The 25581-nt window shown below is 39.6% G+C and overlaps 1 protein-coding gene across 8 annotated transcripts in view; it reads left to right on the top strand.

The window, feature by feature from the left end:
• diaph2 (diaphanous-related formin 2) overlaps positions 1 to 25581 on the top strand; it is a 419173-nt gene that overhangs the window by 254380 nt on the left and 139212 nt on the right. For all 8 annotated transcript variants that reach the window (XM_057348933.1, XM_057348934.1, XM_057348932.1 and 5 more), the window contains 2 exons: positions 3860 to 4099; positions 16633 to 16762. In XM_057348933.1, the coding sequence (XP_057204916.1) occupies positions 3860 to 4099; positions 16633 to 16762 (370 nt within the window). The remainder of the gene's footprint in view (positions 1 to 3859; positions 4100 to 16632; positions 16763 to 25581) is intronic.

The raw sequence follows: 25581 nt of genomic DNA on the forward strand, positions 1-25581 counted from the left end.
ATGGCTAACATTCTTCCAAAGATCTTTCAATGTGTTCATTGGAACAAAGAAATGTATACAGGTTTGAAACAACCTGAGGTTGAGTAAATGTTGACAGATTTTTCATTTTTGGATGAACTATCCCGTACATTTAAAGGGATAGTTCATCCAAAAATGAAAAATCTGTCATCATTTACTCACCCTCTTGCTATTTCAAACCTGTATAGAAGTGAATGGGTATCGCCAACATTCTTCAAAATATCTTCTTTTGTGTTCTGCGGAAGGAAGGAAGGAAGGAAGTCATACAGGTTTGAAATGATAAGAGGTTGAGTAAATGATGACAGAACTTTCATTTTTGGGTGAACTATCCCTTTAAGAAAACCATTTTGTTGCACATTGGTACTTCAGAGCCAGTTCATGATGACTTTAAAATGCTGAATTAAAATATTTTCGGATGCTTAAATATGTTCTCAAAACTTGGGAGTCATAAGGTACAACGGAAGACCATTGTAAGCAGTATATGTGGTAACATACAATAGTTAGTTAGGTTATTATAGTTTGATAGTCAGCGGAAGGAAACTTTTAATCTGAGAGAGCTGCACAGTTCCCATTTGGGTGGTAAACGGATATCTGACACTAAGAAGGCATTTTCAATTGCCTATCGATTTGTTCCTTTCTTCGTCTTTTCTTCTCCTCTTTCATTCTGTCTGTTTTGGCTCCAGCTCACCATTTCCCCTCCTCTTTTGTCACAACCCTTCACTTCCTTCTCTTTCGCTCATTTCTGTCTGAAACCGAACTCGTTCTTCTTTCCAGTTCCGTCTCTGTTCACACCAATAGCTCTCTACTTCCGTGCGACGGTTTTGAGCTGAAAAGACGAATGGGGGAACCGGGAAATTAGGCAATAGCGAGAGGGAGAGAGAAGACTGCCTTCAGGCTCTGTGCAGGATCAGCGCTATTCAATATATAAAGAGACTCAGTAATGCATCATTAAAAGGCCAAGAATATAAAGGGCATTTTTTATGACAAGTCAAATCTGGTAGCCTGGTTTGTGACTGACAGAAGCTACGATTTTGATGAATAATAAAGACCGAGGCAGAGCTTTATTATACTACAGAGCGTGATTAGGTCTGCGGGTTCTTTAACTGGAGGGGCTTTTAGACCTCCTTCCTATATTGACCAAATCCCATTAACGGTGGCCTTTGTCTTGACTTCGTCTCAAGTATTTAAGCTCCACATCAGTTAGTTCTGAACAGCACACGTGTCTGCATTGATGTGACTCGCACCTGGATTAGAGCAAGTGTATTGAAAAAATGAAAATTCTGTCATCATTTGCTCGCCGTTATGTTTGATGTTTCAAGACTGTAGAACTTTTCTTTGTGGAACACAAAAGGAGGTTAATGCAATTTTTAAAAAATATTTTTTATAGAAGAAGTAAATAGAGTTGTGGTCCAACAATGTGTTATGTAATCAGTTTTTAGGTCGCATTATACTACAATTGCTAAATTCCATTTTTGAATACGCAAACCCGCAAAGCATTTTCTGTAAAATGTATTAAACAAATCGCTGTGTGCTGTCAACAGTATAATGAAAAATCATTTCCATTAGTAAAGCACTAAGCTTTAAAAATATGTTTTTCCTGTTACTGCATAGAAGCAGCTGTATTCTGCCCACTAAACTCTTATATGTAGAGATTCATTTTGGAGATTTTCTGAAATGTGATCCTTCGCACTCAACAGCTTCAGTCTTCATTTGCATTCATTATGTAGAAAGAACATTGTGAACATTCCTTCAAACTCCTTTTGTGTTCCACTGAAAAAAAATCCAGGTGAGTTTGTAACAGCATAATGGCGAGTAAACGATGACAGAATTTCTATTCCTTTAAAGGGATAATTCACTCAAAAATGAAAATTCCGTCATCATTTACTCACCCTCAGGTTGTTTCAAACCTACATAAATGTATTTGTTCTGTTAAACACAAAGAAAGATATTTGTAAGAATGAACATTTTCAGTTCTGTGACATCATCCACTACCATAGTAGGAAAAAATCTATAGTATAGTTGTCTATAGTTTAATCATAGTTTAATAATCTATAGTTTTTTGTTCTGTTGAACACAAAGTGAGATATTTTGAAGAATTTAGGAAAACAACATTGACAACCATTCATTTTTGTCCTACTATGGCAGTCAATGATGTCACAGAATTGAAAATTGCTAGCATTCTTCCAATTATCTTTACAGTAATATTTAATACAGGTATGAAATGACATGAGGCTGAGTGAATGATGACAGAATTTTCAGTTTTGGGTGAACTATCACTTTAAGTGCTCAATCATTCCTTTTTTGCATATAAACCCCGCCTTAGGTTTTCACCCACATGTAGCTCTGTCAAGCACAGATACATCCAGTTTGATGCATATGCATGCCTTCAACAACACATGCGTCTTTGACAGCAGATTCTCACAGAAATCAATTCAGTGCAAAGTAACAGAAACCTCCCTCCCTCTCGCCCCGTGTCGAGTTTTCACTACCTGAGTCTTTGGAGGACGTAATGAAGCATGTTGTGACAGTCTCCTCCTGTGACTGAGCTCAAGGCGGGTAATATACAGGCAGCCTGTAGAAGCACCTCATCAGCACCACCTCACACTGTTCCTCTGGGAAATAAGTCACTCTCTGTTCATCTCCCTTTAGAGCTGTCACCAGCTCGTACTCTTTTATTGTGATTTCCTCTTATACAGAGAAATCAAATCTGGGGGCGCGGGAGGAGGTGGGGTGGCGCACGGGGGTGTGGGGCAGACTATTTTTTGTGTTTTTGATCGACACCGTACTCATAAAGATGAATAAATGAGAACGCTAATGGAACATTCTGACGGCGTCTCTGGGCTGCCTGCGAGCGCTGGATTATGCAGAAATGTGGAGCGAGAATGTCTGAGGTCGCCCTCTTCTCCATGCAGCTCCTGTAGGTTCCTTGTTGTTGTTGTTGTTTTTGTTTCCTCGCTTCTTCCTCTGTTTCCGACTCGCTGTATATTTTTTTCTTACTGAAATGAAAATGAAATGTCATCTCACTCCGGCAACCCGTTGGAGTATTGCTGTTATTATGGTTAAATGTAATTACAGGTAAACTACCTACTTTAACATTTGTTCGAACAAGACTTTTGCACAGGAAGTGCTTAACGCAATTAGCAATTTTTTTAAACTCGTTTATTTTACATAAAATAGTAAAATAGTGTTTTTAATCGATTTCACCAAAACTAATACCACACGCTTCTACATGACATAAGCATGGGGACTATAGACGGTTTCAAAACAACAACATAAACAAACGTTACTTGACATGCATGCTTTTGTGGCCCAAATTTAACTTCCGGTACACATCCGCAAAGAATAGATATAGATTATTTCTGATAGCGAGCAAAATAAATAACAAATACATTACATTAGCTAGCAAGTTAAAAGTATGTCTAGGATTATTATTTTGGGTTACCTGTAGAAGAACCATTACTTGGCTAAACTTAAATGCGACAAAGTTACACGACCTATTTAACAAATTGTTTATTTAAAAAATGATGTCCAGTATTTTATTTAATACAATTATTATACAATAATATAAATTAAATTAAACATAGTTATATTATAGCCACTAGCCAGAGCGATCAACAAACACAGACGTGTGTCCGATGAAACGTCTATAAACTGTTCTATGGCCTTTTTTCGTTTAAAGCACACTGACACACAATATATCAGTTTATATGCTTATAGTCAAAATAAAATCATTTTAAAATGTATACATTTCAAATTTTTAACAAAGTTCACATTGACATTAGATTGTGTAGTGAGAATATGTGTTTTAATGGAGGATTGAGTTTTCCTCTGCCCGTTTCAGATGAGCTCAGTCAAGATGCTGCGTCCCCGGCTGAACGGCATCCTCTTCAAGCTGACGTTTGAGGAACAGGTGAACAACATCCGGCCGGACATCATGAACGTGACCTTCGCCTGTGAAGAGGTGAAGAAATGTGAAAGTTTCAGCATGTTCCTGGAGCTGGTGCTGCTGGTGGGGAATTACATGAATTCTGGCTCCAGAAATGCTCAGACCTTTGGATTCAACATCAGCTTCCTCTGCAAGGTAACAAACCAGCACATCATCTCTCTTACACTACCTGACTACAGCAGACGGCTCTCTGTAAAAAGACGTTTTAAATCTCAGTTATTGCATTTCATTTAAAACATGTTTTACCATATGCCATACATAAATTATCCTCCTTCCTGACAGGTGTCACTTAAATAGGCGTCTTGAGAAATCACACCTGACAGACCTAGATTCTGTAAACGGTAACAGTCAGGGAGTGGCCCGCTCTTTTTTTTAGCCAATCAGAAACAACTTCTGGCTCTGGCTCCTTCTGGCTCGTGTTCAGGTTTGCTGACATGTCTAACTTAGCGGTTATGCAAAACGGAAGGTTTGTGTACAGCACATTTAAGCTCGGGTAAATGCCGGTGTATCGTACTTTTGAGGAGTGTACCGCAAGTCGCTTTGTATAAATGTCAGCTGAACAACTGAATAGTAAAATAGTATCTTGTGTATTGGTAGGCTGTTTTGTAAGTGAGGGTGAAATTGATATGGGCATTTGGTGCGATATTTGTTTTGAGTTTAGCGAGCGGTGACAGTTATGGGAACAAATTTGACGACTCTACACTTCCAGCTACAACGTTCGAATCGCAGGGTATTCTGGAGAATAACATCTACTCTGATGTTAGGAGTTTGGATATCGCAGGTTATTTATAGAGCTGGCAGGTTGGCCTCCCTACCGAGAGCGCCGTAACCGTTACCAGAATGTGTATGAAAGCTGTAACTGCTGTTGTTATGTGTACGTAAAATGGACATCTGGGTGTGCGTTTTATAAGCTGATTTGGATGGTGAAGCCATTTGGTCTTGCTACGAAAGACAGCCACCCCCCGCTGGTATTTCCAGGCAGCCAGAACTACACCGTCACTCTTAGTTACGTCTCTTTGCTGGCCTTGTCATGTTCGCCGAAGTGTCCCAGATGCTGCTGGGACACAGGTGTCCCAACCGCAGGGGTTTAAGCTGGAGCCAGTTGCGGGATGGTTGTTTTTCCCTTCTCTGTTTTCTATTATTTACTTCGCACTCTGATGAACCTGTTTCTGAAGGCACTGAATTACAGTTAAGCTGGAAAAGTAATTTAAAAAGCTGAGGCAATTTAATTTAACACTTTTATAGTGTGATCTTTAATCAATGTTCGCTTTTTACATCACTCTCTAAAACACATCGGTCCCACCTCGCGTCCGGCTTGTAAACATCCGAGTCCTTGATGAACATCTCCTTATCTGCTAAAGCGCGCATGCAAATTTGATTTAAAGGAAGAAACTTGATTAAAAATGAAGATGGAGTTTGCATTTGAGAAAAACAGTGCGCGCATACACATTTTAATGTGAGAAAGTTCCTCAGCTCATTCATTTCTGTGTATTTTTGCCTACACACTAGTCTTTTGTGAATACTGTCCGTATATGTTGCCATTGGAATTTGCTTGAATGAAGGTCACACTAGGAGATTTCTCACTGAGATGTTTCTGTGTGGCAGGTTTGAAGGTGACATGGAAATTAGGTGGCTATGTTTCTCTGTTTTATGTGTTTGTACTGGATGGTGTTGTGGCCCAGAGGGAGGACACCTTTGACGGGTGACCCTGCCCTGACCATGGGCAGCTGTGGGAGAGAGGATCCAGCGACCATCGCAGCCTGTCGTTCAGTGGTATTTTCTCTGACCTATGTTTAAAGCCTGTCCATGGGGCTCACAGTCGCGGGATAACACACAAGGCTTTGTCCTCAGGTGTCGACAGGGTGGACATCTCTATAGACTTTGTGTGCTGTGCTCTGTCTGTGCATGTTAGAACCTTAAAGCAGCACCTTTTTTTAGTTTTGACGGTCTGGGAATTATAAAATCGAGATTTTCAAGTATGGGAAAGTCATTGAAAGGAACAAAAATGTGATGCAAAAATGCATTGAAATGTGTGACGTACCAATAGATGCTAAAAGATTTCTAATCTTTCTTTCAAGATTCAGGATTAAAAAAGCTTTATCGTTGGGCTCTCCAATCAAATAATAATGATTAATTGATTCCAAAATAAAGGTTTGAGTTGTATAATCTATACAGTATATGTACCGTATATTTAGATGTATGTATAAATGCACAACACTTAACAAAAATTTACATAAATATATATTTAAATATAATTCATATTATGTATGAATATAAATGTATATTTTATTTTTTAAATGTCTACATGTATGTTTGTGTATTTAAATTTAGATTTACATATAACCATTTATTTTGGAACCGATTAATTGCAATTAATTGATTTGACAATATTACCTTTGTAAAAGTAATGCCGAAGCACAGAGACTTTATAAGAATCTATTTATACAGTAAATCAGTAAGCAGTAAAATATAAACTCAGTAAAACTTAGTAAAAGTGGACAGGATCTTATCTCTCTCTCTCTCTCTCTCTCTCTCTCTCTCTCTCTCTCTCTCCCCTCCTCAAGTACTGATTGGGCTGTTATTGATGGACAAAGGGAAACGGTCACGTTCTCACTCAGTTCAGTCAAGTAAATGGCCCCCCGCGTGGTGGACCTCATCTTACTAATGAGCTCATCAGGAAGGGCCGGTTGTAGGCTGACCCGTGCACCATCACTCTTTCACTCACTTTATGTAACAGCTTTGGATTTCATTTGCATATTTTAGCTTTTTACAGGTTAACTTGCTTGTTAACTCAGACCTTGTTAACTCAGACCCTAGCCAATGTTGATTTAAAAACAAATGCTGCGTTGCTCATCTGCTTATCTTTAAACATCTGGTGTTATCAAAGAAACAGCCTTCCATAATCACCACCACCAGTGAGCTTAGCAGTTTGTGATGTGCTTCTGGAAAGCAAATCTAACTATTCTTACTCTTCATAAAAAAACACTGCTCTGTCGTTTTTTGGACAGTGGTGTGCAGAATAAGTCAACCCATACAGTTTACAGCGTGGAGTTAAAGGGATACTTCACCCAAAAATGAAAATTCTGTCATCATTTACTCACCTTCGAGTTGTTCCAAATCTGTATAAATGTCTTTGTTCTGATGAACACAGAGAACTATATTTGGAAGAATGCTTATAACCAAACAGATCTTTCCCCCCATTGACTACCATAGAAGGAAAATTACTTTATCATTTTTTTTGTTCTGTTGAACACAAAAGACGACATTTTGAAGAATGTAGGACAGCAAGCAGTTCTGGGGCACTTTTGACTACCATTGTATATTTTCCTACTATGGTAGTCAATAGGAGGCAAAATCTGTCTGGTTATAAGCATTCTTCCAAATATCTTTCTCCGTGTTCAACAGAACAAATAAATTTAACACGAACAACTCAAAGGTGAGTAAATGATGACAGAATTTTCATTTTTGGGTGAAGTATCCCTTTAAGCATATAAAGTTGGATGGATAGATCGATGATGCTGCAGATTTAGATTTCAATGTTTTTTTAATCACTACAAAAGCTAATATCATTTTGTAAGGTCCAGTGTATGAAATGTAGGTTTTGAATTGCAACCAACTGCTCACTCCCCCTCTCCCCGTCGAAGCACTACGGCGGACTAAGATCACGTCCTGTTTTTGCTTCTTTGCCGAAAGAGATAACGTATTCACGAAATGTGCAGTTTGTCCGTTCAGGGCTACGGTAGAAACAACATGGCAAATTCCATGTAAAGGGACCCACGGTGCATGTATAGAAATAGCTCATTCTAAGGTAATAAAAGCATAAGGCATCATTATGTTAGGTCTATATACACATCTGAAGACATAGTTATAAATATTTTATTGCATTTCTGTCAATAGATCCTCCCAAAAATGACACACTGGACCTTTAAGATTGACCTGGGCCATTTTATGTCTGTTATGTCTGAGGGAAGTTTGATCTATGGAGATCTCGTAGCATTGGCCATCGTCTCTCTGAGACACACAAGGCCCTGAGCCGCTTTTAAGCTTCAGTTAACTTAAATCTTACAAAAGTATGTGTGAGCGTAGAGGGTAACCTTCTGTTGTGGATTCTTGACTTTCTGTCATACACTTTTCAAGAAAAGTTACTTCTGTGGAGACGATTTGACATCTTTCAGAAAAGGTAGACTCAGAGGAATGCACACAAAGATTATGGCAACTTCAAATGAAATCAAGCGTGGTGGGAAAGGCTTACTCCAGAGCAAAGCCCCTTTCAAAGCTACAAGCATGAAAAAGTGTTAAATTACAGATAATGTTCATTAAATCTGGATTATCTCTCTACTTTCAGAGTTGTTTAAGCATGACTATATCCAGCAGATGTGTCGTCGAAGAGTTGAAGGGCAAACCTTGATTTTAAATAGTTTTTAAACCGTTTTTACTGTGACTTTTACTTTATTCGACAGGTCGGATGTATTCAGTTGGCATTTAGACTAAAGACATATTTTTATGCTTATCTCAGTCTGTAAGTGGGCAGCTTGTAGATTGAAGAAACACACCGTTCTCGCTCCTATATGTTCAAAATGTCTCCTCACGGTTTCTCAGCTTGTTAAAGATTCTCCCAGAACCGCTTGTCTTCTGACAGATCTGGCACGGATGATGCTCTCACGGACAAACAAACTCCCTCAGCTACCTCTCGCCCCACCCCAAAACTGCCTCCCGCCAGAGGTGTAGCCCGAGGCCCTCTGATTTTCACTTGTCATTCTTACTAAGCAAACTTGCTTCGTGGCACACTCCGAGCCTTTAGATTAGTCTATTGGCCACTGTTCCCGTCTAGGCTCTCTGCCATTGGTAGACGAAATACGCCAGTCGCCGGCAGCATCGCAGTATCTTTTTCTTCTGCCATGCCCCTCAGCTGCTGTGTGCCGGAGTGCGACTTTCCCATAGTTTCCCCTGACTGACAAAAAGCACAAATAACTGCTATGATGATCTATGCACAATCAATGCCTGCAAACTGAAGGTCCTTTGGCAAAATGTGTAATTGAGCAATCAGAGATGACAGTCCTTTAGGTGGTCTGAGATTTCTTGGTCCCCGTTGCCTCTCATGTCTGTTATTAGCTAATTGTTCTTGAGAATTTATATCTTTCGGATGTCTCGGCGGAGGTTGATTGTTATTCCGTGGTACCGCTCGACATTCTTCTGTGAATGTGAAATGGGAGGATGGGGTACGTTCAAGTGTACTAACTTGACAGGCCATCTTTCTTTATTTTTCTGTCACGCTTGCTCTTAATCTTTGCTTTTACAGCGTGGGACCTACAGATACACTGACATTGCACCTCTATGGAAAAGGGCCAGTTTCGCACATCAGCCGTGACGGTATCTCCATGAAGAGATTCTTTAGAAATGTTGGCTGAATACAGAAGGTGGTATAGGAACAGAAGGCCCGCTTAGCGGTTTTACAGCAAGGAGACAATTCTATTAGGAATGCAATGGCTTTAGCGGGGTGAATATATGGTATCGAAGCCTGTGACTCACCTCGCTTGTTCTGACAACAGTGTGCAGTGCATTGGTTGTAAATGACATTTTCGAATCATTCTAGCCTTGGCTTTCTTATTGTCGGCCCAGGTCCAGAGTCATAACAGAAATTGTCGGCCAAGAAGAGAAGGGCCACAACATGCTCTGCTGGCAGAGAGTGAGGAGAGCCTGATGCTTCTGATGCTGGTTCACTGCTGCCATAAATCCTGCCTCACACCTCTGTTATACTGAATGGTCATGTGACACGCATTTTCAGTAGTGTAGTGTAAACACAGATTTTTTTCTAAAACGCACGTGGAAACGGCAGTATGAACGAGGATCGTTTTCGTTTTAAAATGCCGTTTTCGTACAACGACGGGCTAATGTTAACACCACCCGAGACTGATCTTCCTCACGCATGAGATTGTGTGACGCAATAGAGCCAGACTGACAGCAGCTAATGTCCATATGGATCTACCGTTTCTTTAGTAGAACCTGATTGATAGACTGCTGTGTGAATCCATAGATAGCCGTTGTTACAGTATGGGCAGAAAACCATGGCATGTTTGAAAGAAACAGAAAAAAATGGTCATAGATCGCTTTCATAGATCAGGATATTTGATGGAGTTCTCAGATGGGTTTCATGGGTTTCAGTCTCAGACATACAAAGTGCATAATTGGTGATACAGTATATGGAGTTTGAATCTATACATTTAAGAAATGTTTTAGGGGGGGGGGTTCGCTTCTGAAGCATCTGTACGATTTCTGGGTCTTTTTCTCAGTGGAAATGTCTGGGATGCAGGAGACTTGAAGGAATAGTACAAACACACATAAATCTGTCATCATTCATTCACCCTCATGTCATTTGAAATCTGTATGTGATTCTTTCTGCTGTGGAACACAAAACAATATAGTTTGAGAGTGGTTTTCTGTCCATACAGTGGAAGTCAATGGGGTCCAGTTTTGTTTGGTGACCAACGGTCTTTAAAATATCTACTTTTGTGTTCTGCAGAAGAAAGTCATACAGGTTTGAAGTGACGTGAGGGCGAGCAAATGATGAATTTTTGTTTTGGGGTGAACTTTGATCACTTTGAGGAAACAATTCCTTTTGCTCTGTATTTCATCTCATGGCTGTCTTAAGAGAAGTAATTGAGATGTTAAAGAGATCTCATCTTTACATTTTGTAGAGGCATGAATGTAACGAAATGAAAGTGCTTTGACTGGAAAATTAGTGGAACATCATAACTTAAAATAGATTAGATTATACAATTTGAAACAAGATTAGCAGGCAGGCTGACATTATTCGATGCGTTACGTGCCTATGAATGTCTGCTTCAGTTTATAGAAGTCTCTCTCAGCAGTAGTGACATGTATTCATAATGTTCGGTCCACTGTTGTCATTTTAAGTAACGCTCGGCTTCATACAGTATGTGACAAATCTTTGTTTCTGTTGTCAATAAGGGTAAACTCACTATGTTAACGAGCTCATAGTCATAATAGTCATATATAACAAATGATTTGTTTATTTTCCTGGACCTCTAGATTTCACCTCCTAAATACATTATATACATAATACTTTATACATGATTTAATTAATAATAATAATACAGATTCATTAATTTAATTATTTTCACATTCTATTTAGTTCATCATAACCTCTCTCCTGCGATGTGAAAATACAGCGAGAAGACACTTATTTTCTATAAGTTTAATCAGCTAGTTTCTCTTTCATCTCTCTGCATTGTGCCGATCTCACTTGGCAGATTAAAACCAACCTGCACAGCATCGGCTTTCTGTAATGACAGTTTGGGGCATAATAATAAACAAATTAAAATTTGAAATGCGTGAAATTAAATTGTGATTACCCAATGTGAGCATATGATTGATCCCCATCTAATGAAAGTGTGAGCGAGTGGTATACGCACACTTGTGAAGGCGTTTGGGGGGGGTCGGCCTGGCTGCGGGGTGTGTGAGGGGGAACGGACGGAGTGTGGAGGGCCGTGCTAATTAGCTCTCTCAGCGTGCGTCTCCAGCAGCAGTGCAGGCACAGTGGGGAATGATTACGGAACAAGTTGCCAGTGCATTGGCGTGCAAGCACCCACACACACACTTTCTCTCCATAAAATCACTTTCTTTTCTCTTTAACACTCCTCCTATCTTTGATAACTCACAAGAGATTGATTTAACATTGGCCTGTCATTTCCTCCTGTGTTTTTTGTCACGCTTCCATGTTATAACACAAGTGGCAGTGGTTAATGATGGCGGGCTCTGAACTATTGTAAGAGTAGCTAGCAACTTTGTTTTAATTTATAGTGACCTCGTATACGACTCGGGAAGCAGATTAGTCATTGCCTATAGCAGGATGTCTATAGCATCACATTATTTCACCCTGAGAGAAAGAGAGAAAAAGAGAGGTCTAATAAATATTCAAATCTTTAAGCATGTTTTATGCAATAATGCTGGTAATTTTCAGGACATTATTTGGGATCGCATGATGAACCTTGCTAATACTGTACATATGCATTTAAATGAGACCAAAGTAATGTTTCTCACATGTCCGTGTCAGATATTGCGATCTGGTATTTTGCGACAGTCATTACATATTCGCCGTCATTTGCTATTCCCTTCACTGGCAATTAGACTGATTAGCAGCAAAAGTCTGGCAATAATAACTGCCACTTAAATCTTTCAGCATCACTGGAGGACTGTCATATTCCACACAGTTTCAAGGTGCAAAACAGCTTTTATTATATTGGAGCAACGAACACCAGAGAGTTTAGGTAATAAAGTAATACAGTCTAATGACCCGAGTTATAAATAACTAATACATTTCCACGAACAATTTGTTCAGAGATGCTGATGAAAGGCTGGAACTTATATTTCATTTCCTTTCACCGTTGAACACATTAGCATTTAAAAGCTTTATTTGTTGATGAGATGTGTTAAAATGAACCTACATTTTCTTCTAACAAGAAGAGTTTTTTTTACGGGCGCAAGTTTGGGTGTGAAGTCTAGTTGATCGGCTCTTTTCGTGAGCGTTTGAGAGAGCCATTCTATTGAAGACTCTTATATAAATAAATATAAATTGCAATGTATGCTGACAGTGTCATCGAACCTCTTTTAAATGTGGTAAAACTTCAGATGTGTGGCGTTAAAAGAGGAAAGCAAAAGCGATTTTGTGCAGATGGTTTTTAACCATTTTCTTTTTCTCCTCCTGCTCACTTAAATAGAACAAAGAAAAATAAAAACAAATCTAAACGGTTTATATTGATTGCAAACCGTTATTTGACTTTTGTTGATTTCCTTAGTCCAGAAGTGTCACGTTAAATTAAACTTCGTTACCTGACATCACTGACAACAATTCCGACATCACAGTTTAAAGCAGAATTAACGTACAAAGAGTTCTATTTTTGGAGACATTTTTAAGACACAAAAGTGCAAAGTTAGTTTCATGCGTGTAAGTTTAAGAAAAGCATTTCTAGTTCTAAGTTTGAACATGGTTTTTTTTCGTCTTAAAAGAAATGAACTGTATGAGTGTTGTGTTCCATGTGATAGCTGTGGAAATCAGAGGAGGCAGGCGTGCAGTACGTGTGCCGAGGTCGACAGCGTCGGATGGCAAAGCCTTTAAAGTGCATTATCTCTCCGCCTGCTCCGTCGCTGTTCTGCACGTTAGCGGCTCAGTGCTGGCTGATTGGTAAACACCCCGTGGCTGAGCGGGTGCAAAACTTAATTCTGTTTAAATAAAGAAAACAACATTAGGATTCGGCTGCAGTGTCGGCGGTACAGGAGAGACTGGCCCTGTTTTGATATAGACACTGGAGCGTTCTCGATGGCTTCCGCATTAACTCTGGCGTGCGTTTTTAATTCGCATACAGCCGCAGATCAAACTGGAGATCATTTTCAGAGGCAGTGACTTTAAATTCAACCCCGTATTTTTTTTTCTCGAACGTGCACGCATGGCTGGTCAGAGGAGCGTTACTAATGTGCACCAAACAACAGCTTCCCCAGCAACAGTAAATGTTCCTTTTGAACAGCGTGGGAGCCAGGTGTGGGTTGTGTCTTGGTTAAAGTGAAATGAAAGACCTCTGTGTTTATTTGCTTATATTTACTTTTGTTTTCTCCTGTTCTGTTTTTTGTTCCAATCCTTGTAAACCAATATTGATTTCAGACAGCCAGCTGTGTGGAAGAAAGGGGTCATTCCAGAAGAAAATAAACCGGCGTTTAGGATATGGTTCTGTTACGCTTTTTTCATTTGTTTTCCCTTCCTCATTTTTAGCGGCGGTACTTTATAAGGTGCTGTGTGCGTTGTATTATATTGGAGAATTCAGCCGAAGCATGTCTCTGTGTCTGCTCTCATTTATTGCCAATCTCTCAGGGAGAAATTGGAAGCGATTTATCTAATGGATGCTGGAACACAGTGGCATTTTCAAATGAAAACACTCGGCGGGAAATTCCGATAATAATTCACAGATTATTTGCCGGACGGTTTGCTAGGGTTCCTCTGGTCTGGCCGATCGGGCTGCAGGAAAGTGTGCAATCGCGCTCTCTGATAAATAGATAAATATCACTAAACGGGCTGTAAAGCAAGAGTCTGAATTATGCTTTCCTAATGGACTAATCAATTTTGACTCCTCCAGTCTGAGCTCACAGCAATTCATCCTACCTGGGAACAATTGATTTATAATCTCAGGAAGGCTTTCTCACTTTGAAAGGATACAAAGGCCTCGCAGGGCTAAAAGCTTTATTGATCTCCGAGACCCCTTTGAATAGGTAATTATATGTCACGATGTGCTTGGATTAATATATCGCCTTTGTTTGCATCTCGAAATGATAAATGAATCGCTCGGTGTGCATATCATTTATGTAATCCTAGATCATTAGGAAGGACGAGCGTGTACGCGGGACGGGCCGTAATGGAATGCGGCGGGGGAGAGAGTCTCCTGTCATCCATTCGGCAGGCGAGGTTTATCTCATCTTTGCCTGCTATTAAATGAAAAATAAGCGTCCGCTTACTAGGCTGCAGCTGGCCGGTGCTGACTTCTGTCAGGTTTGTCAGCTTGAGAGGTGTGTAAAAGCAGAGCTAAAAAAAGGGGCCATGTTTTACATTACTGTAAGATTGCTGGCAGTTGTCTTCGTTTTTGCAGGTTAGAACGAAGAGCTTTGTGTTGTCATTTTTGTTGTCGAAAGGTCTTTCACCTTTTTGATAATCACCCGTGGGATTGATGTAACAGTAATACATGATATTTGTTTTCGGTTTACCGTTATATTTCATTTTGGTTCATTCGTTTAAAGAGATTCACCCAAAAATGAAAATTCTGTCACAAATTACTCGCCTTCAAGTTGTTCTAAACCTGTATGAATTTCTTTGTTTGTTGGACACAAAGAAAGATATTTGGATGAATGTTAGCAACTGAGATTTCTGAGGCACCATTGTCTACTGTAGTATAGAATTTTTGTTTTGTTTTGTTGAACACAAAATGAGATGATATGAAGAATTTAGGAAAATTAACAGTTCTGGGGCACCTTTGACAAACATTTTAATTCGTCCTACTTTGGTAGTCAATGATGTCCCAGAAATGTCAGTTGCTAACATTTTTCTAAATATCTTTCTTTGTGTTCAGCAGAACAAAGAAATGTGTACAGGTTTGGAACAGCTTGAGGTTGAGTAATTCATGACAGAATTTTCACTTTTGGGTGAACTATACCTTTGGGAGAAAACACGCTCATCAGAATTTATGAAGAGAAGAGGCAACATCCGCATCCATTTATTAATTCGCCATTGTACCTGCCACATTTTTTTTCTAGACACAAACCAATTCCTCACCTCTGTATCCACCGAGACATTTTGGTAGAGAAAATCTATGGGAGACATTATGTGTAGCGGGGAAGTGTGCCAGCTGTCGTGAGTTTGCCATCAGTTTGTGTAAAGGTTAATATCACATCTGCTGTGCAGTCCAGCTTGAGGATTCATTTTGCCTTCCTCGGCTCTGCTGCGGGACTCAACGGCCATCTTCGCTGTGAAAGCAGCCGTCCTGGAGTCTGGGCTTGACAGCAAACAATCTGTTTGAGTCTGAGAGGGTGAAGAGGTCACCCAGCCCCAGTGCACTTCTTAATGTGGGCCTGCAGCCATGGCCCTCCAAATGGAGTGGAGAGAGAGGGAGATGTGGTTCTGTGAATGTTTAGTTTATTATATCTGCAGTATTCATAGTGATAGATTTGCGTCACCAAGGGAACTTAGCCCTTGCTGAATTAAAGCGGGGGTGTTGCATGAAATCCGTCCAAAATGTGTTTTCTTTTTTTAATGTGGTTGCTTGTGGAAAGGTGGTCTTAACTTAGAACTCGTACTGTATGTTTTTAATGTGATATGGATCACGCTTTGTTGTGCTGTTTCATCGGACTTAGCAGACGTGATTAATGGAAGTAGGGTAACCTGACCAGTTTATCTGATCTTTGTTATGGATTGGTGTTAAGTTGAAATTCAGGCGTTTTATTGCGTACGCTACACCAGCCCGCAGCGAAAGGGAGAGCTGTGTATTGATCTAAATATTTCATTTCTTCCATGTCACCTTAATCTTGTACAAAGAACGGTTGTGGTTTGGGGGAAAGCTCCTTTTCAAATTAAACGTGGTAAATAAGTAAACAGGGGAAAATATGCCTCCGTGCACTCTGCTCCAGCCAATTTCGACTTTATTGACACACCTATTTGTCAGATTCCTGTGCAAACACCTTCAAGTGCTGTGTTGACACATAAATATATGATGCGATCCTCCGTAGGTTCAGACGAACACATGTTGCTTGGCGGGTGTGACATTCCTTCATTCTGCTGAAATATTAAAACGCTATCAATGCATAGAAAGCAATGCACTGGCATCTTGGTATTTTATTTATGGAGGCTGAGATTTTCACACCTAAAAAATGATAGTCGCCATCTTATCGGAATAGCTTTGAAAATTTGGCATTAAGTTGCTAAACCAACATGTACTCTGACCTTTTATTTTTTAGTCTTCTTTAGCTGAATGAAAACAGTATGTGTTCATTCACACAAGGTACATGAAGATTTAGGAGTATTGTCATTTACACTTTCATCAATGCCGCATTCTCAATGCATCACGCTTGCACGTCTGCTGACTTACTGTGGTTTCTCGGTCTTTTCTTCGCAGCTTCGTGACACAAAGTCAACAGAACAGAATATGACTCTTCTGCACTTTTTGGCTGAGAAGTGTGAAGAGAAGTATCCAGAGATCCTCAAGTTCCCAGATGAGCTAGAACATGTTGACAGCGCCAGCAGGGGTAAGCCTTTCCACATCAGTTGTCAAACATGGGCGAGCACTTTTATATCAACCTGCTTCACAATATTATAGCGTTTAACTAATAATTTTACTCTCTTAGTCTGATTACATTTGCATTTATGACCTTGGCAGATGCAGGTGTAAGACTACGGTTAAGTCTTGGGTACAATCGAACATTAAATGCATATTCCAATACACTTACAGAAGTCTTAGAATAACATGGTTGCACTGGTTACATCCTCACTCATACAGCTCGTTTTTTATAACGTATTTTAAAATATTAAGGAGTTAAAGGTGTTATCCTTGATGATGGTTACAGTGGTGTTTAACAGAAAGTTTTGCAATTTAATGCCCACTTCTCTAGCTGTACTTTCATTAAATAAAGTGTTCAGGCGGCACGGAGTGTTCTTGTTAAAAGAAAACAAGTGATTTTCATTAGGAATTCAACCCACTCTACCTATTCATTCCTCTAACGCTTAAAGCACGGCTTTAATAATTCACAGAAAGGACTCCATTTTCTGGTATGTTTGTGATGGCATTATTATTGACAGTTTGAGAGAGTTAGCCATAATGCCCTGTAATTCAGTTTAGCCGTATGTTTGTTTCAGCCCTAGATGAAGTGCTTTATTTTGATCTCGAAGTTTATCGTTTTATTTCTTCCTTTCCCGTAAGCGGTTATCACTTTTAATCAAACTGAATTCTTGTCAAATGCATTAAGCCTGGTTAATTGAACGACTTTGTTTTGCCACGTGAAGGCATTATCACATCTGATCTAAAGATTTTAGGTTAGGTTTGACCTTGGGATATTTATCCAAGATTTTGCCTTACCCTACAACTAAATCATACTGCTTTATGGTGTTCGACAAATCTTTTATTGGTTTTCTCCAGTGGCCTACCTTCTAAGCCGTGAGCTTTGAAGCTTTTTATGGATGGAATTAGATGAAATAATGTTACAGGGCTCAAACCAGAAGACTGGACACAATTGGCCCCACAGACTATAATTAGAGCTTTCGCAAAGAATGAAATAACACTGTTTAATGGCCAAAAAGCCTTTTCTAATCCTTCTGCTATGTGTAAATCTAGTCATTTCCACTTCTATGAGTAGACGTGAGTTTCATTAGAATGGTGTAGAGCAGTTCTGAGGGTTGATGAAGAAGCTATAATGAAGCACAAGGGGCCCATACGCTCCTCAGTATAGCCGACAAGAAAGGTTAAGAGTCCAAACGGGGGAGGCGGCTTAGCAGGGGATGGTTCCGACGTCGCGGAATAGATTCTTATTACCGCTTCGTGTGATTAAGAGCTTTAGTGCTTCCCACTATGCTGAGAGAGATTTTAGGAAATTTAAATATCTGGTTTCTTAACTCGCATTCAGTTTGAACAGATTTGGAAATGAAGACACTCAGTAAATGCAATAATCTTGTGTGTTATCGTCACGTGAAATGTCTGGCTCTGTCAGGGCGGGCCTATCCTGGCAGTGGCGTAATTTCTCCTGTCAATAAACCAATTTGTCTTTAATTCCATTTGGAACTGTTTGGCTGAAGCCCTTGAGGTTTATTTGCTTTGTTAGTTACCTAATTGGTTCGCTAATCTAATATAACAAATTCAGCACTCTGATGTGAATGATGCGGTCATTGAATAGTGTATCCAGCAGTATCTTTGTGAAGGTTGATGGCTTGAACCGAATGCTTTGAAGAGAGACATTGTTCTTTGCACATGCTCTTTACCTCATTTAGAATGACAGATAAGCAGTTACTCGTTTTGATTTGGTTCATTACAGTGAATACGCTGCATACCACTGCAAGACATTGTCAGCTCTATAAGAATAATACAAGGAAAAACGCACACCCGCTGAATACATTTCCACAGACCCGCTGCTCGCATCATATTTATGCATCTCATATGTATTAACTTATTACTGTGAAATGTATTTTTATATACTTAAATAGCTTTTCACAGTTGCATCAACTCTAGCTTAAAAACACTCCGACAATATTCAATCCAAACCTGTATGAATTTCTTTGTTCTGCAGAACATAGAAGATATTTTGAAGAATGTTGGGAACCAAACAACATTGACCCCTCATTGACTTCCATTGTATGGACACAAAACTACAGAGGCATTTTTCAAAATATCATCTTTTGTGTACCACAGAACAAAAAGCAACGCAGGTTTTGAAGGAAATGGTGGTGATTAAATTGTGACCGAATTTCATTTTTGGTATGCTTTTTGTAAACAATTTATCTGGCCTTACCTGTCTTTTTTTAAATCTAAAATCGTATCTCCCACCTGGATACAGTTCTGAAACAGTTATGAATGAATAATTCAGCTCTTGGTAATGATCTTTTAGTGATCTTTCTGTTCATGTCAGACAGGAAAAAGAACAAGATTCTATTTCTTCGTTAACATAGCAGCACGGCTCATTTTAAACCGGAGTCCCAGTTAGACACCATCTCTTTTGCTCTGTAATTCCTGGTGGCTCTCCATTCTTAAGTTCTTGATTTACTTCCGCACCCTGTGCACTGCTCAAAGCTAACCTTAGGGCTTTCTGTCTTGGTTTTGTCTCTCACTCTCTCAATATTTCTCCTTCCTGTCTGCAAAGTGCATTCTTGTCTCTTAAGAATAATATTTTTTCTTCTCCACTTTATTCCTGTCTCCCCATCAAAGCGACTTTTTTAGGCCGATGGAGTTGCACAGCAGAACGCTGGAGCACTGGTGCACTGCAAACTCTATCCTGTCCCACCCTGCCTTTACACCCTGCTGATCTCTGCTGTTTGAGCTCTGATCACACACCAGAATCATCTTCTCATGGTCCTCTGAATGCATACAGATCTGCTAAGATTAAAACATTTAAACAACGGCTAAAACATTTCTGATAGTTGGTCACCAGGTTTGCACATGTGTCAGGATACATTTTAGTGCCACTCCTCTGTCAATCTTTAAGGTTTCTTGGCTGTCGCTCAGCAAATTGGAGTTTTAGCCTCCTTCACAGAGGTTCTATAGGACTAGGGTCTAGAGACTGGCTAGGACATTTAGGGCGGTTTCACATTAGCACTTTTGGTGCGCACCCGGGTTCGATTAACATCAGAGTTCGGTTCGTTTTGGTGATGTGAACGCTGTCTTCCGAACCCAGGTGCGCACCCGCGGTTCGGACCCAAAAAGAATAATATGAAAGCAGTCCAGCGGGGGCAGGGGGAGGGGGGAGCAATCGAACAAGGGTTCGGACCAGGCAATCGAATTATATGTGAAACCAACCTTAATGTGCTTCTCCCTAAGCCACTCCTCGGTTGTCTTGGCAATATGTCATCCTGTACCCGTAGCAGAGATAAAAAGCCCTAAAGCAGAATGTTTCCAACACTGTGCTTCTCTGAAGAAATGATGTTCTTGGGATCATAGTCAGCATTTCTCTCCCTCCAAAAACAGGAGTCAATTTTGGTCTCACAGCATTTTCTCCAAACCTTTTCTGAATCATCTTGATGTTCATTGTCAAACATAAAATGAAAGATACAGATTCTGTTGGCAGCCATCGTTTATATACATAAAAAACTGACTTAGGAGTACTTTCATAAAGTGACAGGACTCATCTGCGGTCCATATAGGCACATAACCAATCTGTGGAGACAGAATTCTTGCTGGTTGGTAGGGGATCAAATACTTATTTCACTGACTGAAATGCAAATTAATTTATAACCTTTCTATATATTTTTCCCAGATTTTTTGGTTGATATTCGGTTTCTATCAGTTAAAATAAACCTACCATAAAAATGATAGACCCTTCATTTCTTTGTAAGCAGGCAAACTTACAAAATCAGCAGGGGATCAAATAATGATTTCCCTCACGGTATCTTCCTGATCAAGAAGGGCACACACATATTCAATAATCACATAGTCATCTAAAAATGTTAGAACTGGGCACTCCTTAAATACATGATTGAAAAGAGCAATCAGTTCTGCCTGATTTGCTTGAGAAAGTTATTGTCTCCCTTCAATTCTTCCTTGATTGGTGACTGCAGAATCTCCCTCATTCCTAAACCTCCACAAAGTCAGAGGAACAGACATTTCTTTTGTCTGATCAGCGTTCAACAGTAAACATTCTGTTATTCCTGTCCTATGTGTAATAATAGTTCGCCTTGCCATTTTCCATGTAGGCCTACTTCATCTATATAAGCCGGCTAGCTAATGATTCCTTGACATATTTACATCAGCACAGCAACGTTCAATACATTATACACTGCCGTATTTACATTGTTTAAGTCACGGTGGCACCAGCCCGGCAGGAATGTGACAGTGCTGTCAGTTAGCCCAAAATTCTCCCACGCTGGCCATGGTCCAGCTGGCCATCCTTGTTACCGAGCCCTACTGATGTTCTGCAGTGTGACCTCGGCTTTAATCACATTACAAAATTCTGCCCAAGCCTAATTGTCTTGTTTTATACCAGCCTCCGAATACCATCTTGACAAATTAAACTGAAAATGACTCGATGATTATCGCATCTTTTTGTGTCTCCTTGAAGCCGAGTCACATTTGGCATTTGCTCGAAATCTGTTGTCGTGGTTCAGTGAGATGTTTTCCTCGATGTGCTTTCGCTCACTCTTGTCTGATATTTTTTATTTTCTGCTGTCTTTACAGTTTACTACTATATAATCCATCCGTTGCTCATATGGTGATGCGGGATGTAATTTGATTTGACCTGACATTTTCCCTTAACATCATCATGAAGGGAATTCCTCATCCACGCCTGCAGTGCAGAGCCACGCGAGGGTTTTTTGTTTATAACACGTTAAATATTATATGCATCCCAGCAACGTAAATCAGATACAGTATGTAGATTCTGCAACTAAATAAATCCGTTTAGATAGGAGATATGTGCTAGCTATGTCAATGACATGATGGCTTCCCATAATACCTCTGTGCCAGCTGGCCTGTAAAAAATACGTCGTCCAGGTAAAGGTCAGGAACGGTCACGGCCTATCTCTCCAGGCTAAGTTTCCCTATGGGCATAGTAGCTCTCCACTTTCCAGTCTCATCCATTACCATCCACCTCCATCAAGGGCGGTGCTAATTAGAATGTGTTTTGATCATCCGGGGAGGATAGGCAGAAATGTGCTGAGTCTCAAGGAAGAGCTGGGACATGGGGAGTGACCATGAAATCAGAGTGGCATTGAACTTTCTCCTTTACTTATTCATGAACTTCATTCCTCCTGGACCGCTCGGTTACACCTCCCTGCCCACAGATGCTGTGGATGGATACCTATAGCAGGTCTACCCGTTATGTGGCATCACAAACCTGCACATACTTAGGAATTCATGGGTTTTATAGACGCATCTTTTACCAGGGGGTGAAAGATCAATATTTAGAGATGCTCGACATGGCAAGCCATCAGAATTATTATTGTTTATTTTTAGAGTTAGGGATTTTTAAATGGCTTTGCTTTGAAGAAATCAATCAGAAATATCAGACTTTGTCTAGTATAGCGAGTATAGGGTGATTTCTTTCAGTGTGCACCAGTTAATCTTTTTTTGCAAAAACCCAGAATACCATGTAAACACCTTTCTTTCTTTCTTTCTTTCTTTCTTTCTTTCTTTCTTTCTTTCTTTCTTTCTTTCTTTCTTTCTTTCTTTCTTTTTGATTCAAAAAGGGAAAAAACCCAACCATTGGGTTAAATAATCCCATAAAATGTTCATATTTGACCCAATCATAAAAAGCATTTTGGGGCTGAAACAAACCAGCATATGTTAAAGGAATAGTTCACCCCAAAATTAATATTCTGTCACCCTCTTAACGTTTCAAACCTGTAGGACTTAAACATAAAAGAAGATATTTTGAAAAATGTTGCTTATCAAACAATGGCAGTACCTTTTGACTTGCATTGGTTTTATGTCTACACAATAGAAGTGAATGGGTACAGCAGTTGTTTGGTTAACAACATTCTTTAAAATATATTATTTTGTGTTCTGCAGAAGAATGAAAGTCATACAGGTTTGAAATGACAAGAGGGTGAGTAAATGATGACAGAATTTTCATTTTGGGGTGAACTATCCCTTTAATCTATAACCCAGCGGTTGGGTTCGTCCTATTTGACCCAACCTTGCATTTTTTTACATTTACATTTATGCATTTGGCAGACGCTTTTATCCAAAGAGACTTACATTGCATTGTATTATACATTTGTTTCTGACTATGTGCAATCCCCTGGGATTGAACCCATGGCCATGCCATGCTAGTGCCATGCTCTAACCACTGAGCCACAGGAAAGCTATTTTTAAATGTAGCAACTATCTAAAACCCCCTCAGAACCCCCTTCGTAACCGAATAGCAACACCCTGGCAACCACACAACCCCACCTTCATTTTCAGGTGTTTATATGTGTTCAATTATCACTTGAACACATATAATCATTCAGTCACACTCTCCACTCATCAATTATCTCATATTAAGTGTATAGCTTCCCTATACTGTATATATACAGTATGTTCCTCAGCTCATAACAAGAGTCTGACTGTGAAATGAATCACTCCGAGTACATGACCCGCACACAGAAAATGAATCAATGTAATTGTTCAGGTGGCGCACCTCCGCGTTCGATTTGTCTTCTCTGTAATGTAACTGGCTGTGTCTTCTTTAGCAACTTTGTGTGGCTGTAATTCATGGAGGCTGAAGCTGGGACGAGAGGAGAAATTAAGGGAGTCGGGGGCAGCCACATGAATCAGCTCCTGTTTCGTATCGGTTGTTCTTCATCCTAGAGTGAACTGGAGCACCGCAGTCATAAAACATGCGTTTTGATTATTATGGTCAAGACCTTGTTTGTGAAGAGCAAGCTGTATGTCAACAGACAGTTCAGTATGCAAGAGTAATGCTTTTGAAGGATTTGCCCCTGCTCACCTCCGCAGTTTAAGCTTTTGTTGTTATCATCTCTTTAGTTTTGACTGTTGCTCTGTTGGCTGTCTTCAGTGCACAGTGCAACAGAATATGTCAAGACGTTAAAGTTCTGGGTTGCTGAGTTATGCCATTCCTTCACTGTGTTATTCTTCAAATGGGAATCTACAAAGTGTTATGCTTATTTTATCTCTCAAGTTGACTGGCACCGTGTCCTCAAAGCTCTCGCTGATATGCCGCCTCAGCTCAGAACAATAGGGGGCACACACTAGTTCACAGAATTTCTGCAGATATGGTGGTTTGCTTCTCTGTGTGGCCAGTGTTAATTAGAAACGCGGTGTCTATAGAAGTCATTTTATTGTGTCATCTTAATGTGAGGTTACCATGATGCCTCTGAGACCTAAACTCAGCTCAACTTGATTCATTTGAAAGCCTTTAGAGTTGTTGTACAAGTGCTTTTTACCAGCCAAGCAAATGAGTCATGTTAAGACCTGTACTCTCAGGTCACATTAAACTGCATATATCCTTTTCTCTGTGAAACACAATAGGAGTTCTTCATAGAAAAATGTCCAAGCTTTTTTATGTATTTAGTGAAAATGTTGAGTATGGCCGACAAGCAAGTTTTCAATTTGTTCAGTCATTTGGGTTCACTTGTGATGCGTTTAAAATATGTCTGGTCAAAATCATAATTTATTGTATAGAACAGTGGTTCTCAAACTGTGGTGTGCGTACCACTAGTGGTACTTGAAGAGACCCCGGTGGTACGTGCCACGACAGAAAACTATATATTCATTTACATTTCGTGTTTTAAATACAATTTAAAATGTTTAATACATGATTGATAAATATGGAATACATCTCAGCCTGTGTGCAATTGTAAAATAGTTGTATGAGTTATTGTTTATTTATCATTGGTCGATGTAACTCAGGCGCGTGACGGGCAGTTCAAACACTCTCTCTCTTCCGACGAGCTGCGTGCAAATTAAGTTTATTTTGTATTTCTGCACTTGAATCGCTGTTTAAAGCTGTTGTTATTGCTGTAAAGTGACAATTCAACACACATCTGCATCTACTCGAGGTTAAATCAATGAAGCACGCGTTGCGATGTACTTTTGATGCGCCGCTGCAGTAAAGTGTAAGTCTCTGTTTGTTATATACAGCTGTTCTCTTGATGTTTAAGTATACATATATTTATTTAACTAATATGTTAAATATTCGTTCCACATTGTTTGTCTTTAATATAAGTTTGTAGTCTTTCTGCAAGTCCCCAAAAAGTCAATAAATCCCCCCATAAAAGTCATTTACAGAGCCCTGTTTACAGTGCAGAAAAGTGTTTTGTGCTCACTAACTTGAAAAACATAAAAAAAAACATGTTCTTTAGTTTGAAAACAGCTGGTAAGTAAAACTGTGTTTGTATTATTAATAATACATTCGAATCGGAGGACGAGGTGTAAAGATAAAGATTCACAGCTCTACTATTAAGTTGAGTGTTTATTCATGTGATTTTCTATGGCGGTCATTAGGTGGTACTTGGAACAACAAAAGTTGGTTAAACAACAGCGGTACCCGTTCACTTCTATTGTATGGACACAAAACCAATGCAAGTCAATGGTTACCACCTTTGTTCGGTTACCAACATTCTTCATTTCATCTTCTTTTCTGTTCTGCAGAAGAAATAAAGTCATTTAGGTTTGAAATGACAAGAGGGCGTGTAAATGATGACGGAATTGATCTTTTTGGGGAAACTTGCGATTTAATATTTTGTGTTTCACTGAAGAAAAGAAGTCATACAGCTTTAAAGAAACACGAAGTAAATTCAACAATGACTGAATTTTCTTTTCAATTTAAGCCATCTGTACAACGTAATTCTTCAGTTCACAGACATCCTGCGAACTTGTTGGTGTATGCAAGAGTGTCTATGCCCAACATTTCATATGCCCGGCGGC

Source organism: Triplophysa rosa, linkage group LG13 (genome assembly GCF_024868665.1).
Source record: "Triplophysa rosa linkage group LG13, Trosa_1v2, whole genome shotgun sequence".
NCBI classification, from domain to species: Eukaryota; Metazoa; Chordata; class Actinopteri; order Cypriniformes; family Nemacheilidae; genus Triplophysa; species Triplophysa rosa.